At 20.7% G+C, this 3,325-nt stretch overlaps 1 protein-coding gene across 1 annotated transcript; it reads right to left on the reverse strand.

Moving 5' to 3' along the window:
* Positions 1-1,474: 1,474 nt before the first annotated feature.
* On the reverse strand, positions 1,475-2,453 carry PGO_004175 (variable surface protein; the record flags this gene model as incomplete). Its single annotated transcript, XM_028691434.1, has 3 exons — positions 1,475-1,642; positions 1,830-2,366; positions 2,418-2,453. 3 exons carry the CDS (start codon positions 2,451-2,453, stop codon positions 1,475-1,477), a joined length of 741 nt encoding a protein of 246 aa, XP_028547235.1.
* Positions 2,454-3,325: the final 872 nt, after the last annotated feature.

The following is a 3,325-nucleotide window of genomic DNA, read 5'->3' on the forward strand; positions in this document are numbered from 1 at the left end:
CATATGTATATTATAAGAATAATGTATATTTCATATTTATATTTTAAAAAAAAAATTTCTTTAAAAGAATATTCAATCATATTCTAAATCATAAGACTATATTAAATGATTTATTAGATAAATTATTAAAGTGTGAATATAAATTATTTTATTATTTTAAAAATTAAAATATGCATTAATTCAAAATTACATAATATATGCGATTAAATATATAACATACTAATAAATTTTTATAAATACACTCATATGCAAAATAATGTAGTTTTTACGAATGCATAGTATAGATAATTATAAAATCAAGTATATTTTAGAATATTAAATGTTAAATGACGATAGAAATATATGAATTAATTATACAACATATATAAATATAAGTTATGAAAAATTATGTAGAACAAAATTTCTAAATATAAAATAATATATGATTACTACAAGACAAAGTCAACATATCATACTGCAAACACACTTTTCCAACGATAAAAAAACTGATACACCCTAACATATAAATTAGAAAGAATATTTTATATTCTAATTAAAAAAAATTATTCTTAGGTTTATTCGCCTTATGATTAACAAAAATATTATATAATATATAAAAATGAATAAATCATGAAAACACATGTTGGTATACATACTATTATAAAAAAAATATAATAAATATATATATTATTATGCGTAATAAAAATATATATTATAATTCCAAGACTATATACAAAAAAAAAAAAAAATCTTAAGGATATAAAACATATGCTAAAAATAAATATAAATATAAAATCCTAAAGGTACATATGAAAATCTAAACCCTAATAAATGAACTATGAATATAACCATAAAAATTACAATAAAAAATATATCTCTAAATCTGAACCCTTATCCATGAACTGCATATATATTACAGGAATTATTTTGAATTATTCTTTTTTGAAGTATTGTGTGTTTATATTTATAATATAAGTTAGATTAATTATAAATGTTGATATATGATTAACTTTTTTTGGAACTAATTATAGCAAATACATTTTCCTTATTGATAAGTACAAGAATAATATCTATTTTAATCATTTCATTATCCACTTCTCAAATTTTTTATTTATAAATAATTTTTACATGAATGAAATAGTTTTTTGGTGAATATTTTTACGTTTATATATTTAAATATTACAAATAATAACTATGTAATTATAACATGTAACAATTTTCAATTCATAATTTTCTTTATAATATATTTTAGTTTCCATATTAACTATATATATTCTACACTTTCAAGGATTACTTCTATATTGACCTTAAATTTATTACATAAATTACAAAAATCTCAGAGCTATTATTTATAATTTTTTTATTATATTAAAGATCATTTTTTTGAATATGTAATTTTTTTTTTTTTTTTATTGCTTCAAGAGTTAATTTTTATGTTAACATTCTATTTCTTGAATCATACCGATGTAAATTTAGGAATAATATTATGCAATTATTAGTGGTTGTCTTCTGAACTATATGCTATTTTTATCCTGTCATGGAATGAATTATTGCGTTCTCTTTCAAATGAATCCATTAGGTTTTGGTGTTCATAATGATTTTTGTTGAAAATTCCTCTGACATTCCTTACCCATGATAGTAAAACTAAAGAATATCTTGTATACTTAAAAAAAAAGTGACAGTATTATGTTTTTATGTATATGCTTTTAGGTTCACACAATATTCTTATTTTTCTGATTAATGTAAACTGTAATTCTATATACATTTATAAAATTAATATTATTTTTAACCTTATATAAAATGAATAAAATTGAGAATAATAAAAATTATGATATAAGCAATCCACTTACTATCTCTAGAATGTTTCTTATAACATACACTTCCTCTGTTAATAATTTTCCGAATTCTACAGTATCTGATACAATTCCTGAACTACCTTCTAAACTTTCACTTTTGAATATTCTTGATTGTGTTGATGCTTCTGAATGTACTGATGTCACTACAACCTCATTTTTAATTTCAGAAAAGTGAGGCAATATTACTCTACTTCTGTTACATGCATTCTTATATGTATTCACAACTTCTTTAAGTACATTATAAAAATTTTCATCATATACATATGATGATTTTATTAAATCATTTATATAATTATCATATTTTGTTTCTTCCCAGCAACCATCACCTAACATTAATTTATAAGTGTAGTTAGATATTAAATCCAGTTTGTAAAATATTGGATATGCCTCTTCATCAAGATCTACAAGGTGTTTCTTGCATTTATGATTACGATTTAAAAAAAACTGTTTTTGTAAACTTTCCATCATTTTGTCATAACATGAACTTATCCCACCACACTTAATATGTTTTTGGTATAATTCAACTTTTAGCTTGTAGAAGAAATGTCTGCAAAATATTTTTACGTCTTCTTCGGTATTTACTCTATTTATAAAATTCAAACATCGACCAAGTTCCATGCAGTGTAAAAGAAAAGTGCTTTTATATATATCTCAACAAAATCCTAAGCACGCATGTGTCAACGATGAAGGTAAATTATTTAGTAACTTCTCATTTCTTACATTATAAAAAACAAAACTACATTTGGGAAGCATGCCCATAAAATTAGCCCATTATAAGAATCCATGGATCATGCAATGTTTTTAAATGATTTTATTAAGAAAATGTATTTTTTTTTGTTATTCTTGAATGACTATATTTTAATAATACGCAAATTAAATTATAGACAAAGTTTAGAATAAACATATACCACTTTACCCCTTTCAGGAGCTACAGACATTATTTTTATATATGCTAACTAATAAACAAGGTATATTTATTTTCATTATTATACGTTTTTTTATTTTAAAATTATTATAATATATATTATATTGATAATACTTGTACACAATATCAAAATTCGTTATTTTTACAAAAATTTCAAAATCTTTTCCTCGCATTCTTTATATGAAAATCTATTGTACCATTACTACCCTATGATAATAGGCACGTAATTTAATATATATTAATATTATAAAAAATATAAATTTAATATTATAATCATGAGAAAATGACAATTAGTAAATTTTCTTTTGTAATATTATTCTATATATAATATGATTATAATAAAATATTTATATTCTATAAAGACATATGCAAAATATATAGGCACATAATTAATAGATTTATAGTAATATATTTATATTTTTGCTTTTAATTTCATTTAAAACATGGATATAAATGGATACAGTTAAATGATATATATTCATAGGTTTTCGTGTTTCTGTATTAGTTCAAGGATATGTAATTATTATTCTGGTATCAAATTTATTATATGAGCTTTAACATATAC

This window comes from Plasmodium gonderi, assembly GCF_002157705.1.
Source record: "Plasmodium gonderi DNA, contig: Pgo-contig_715, whole genome shotgun sequence".
Classification (NCBI taxonomy): domain Eukaryota; phylum Apicomplexa; class Aconoidasida; order Haemosporida; family Plasmodiidae; genus Plasmodium; species Plasmodium gonderi.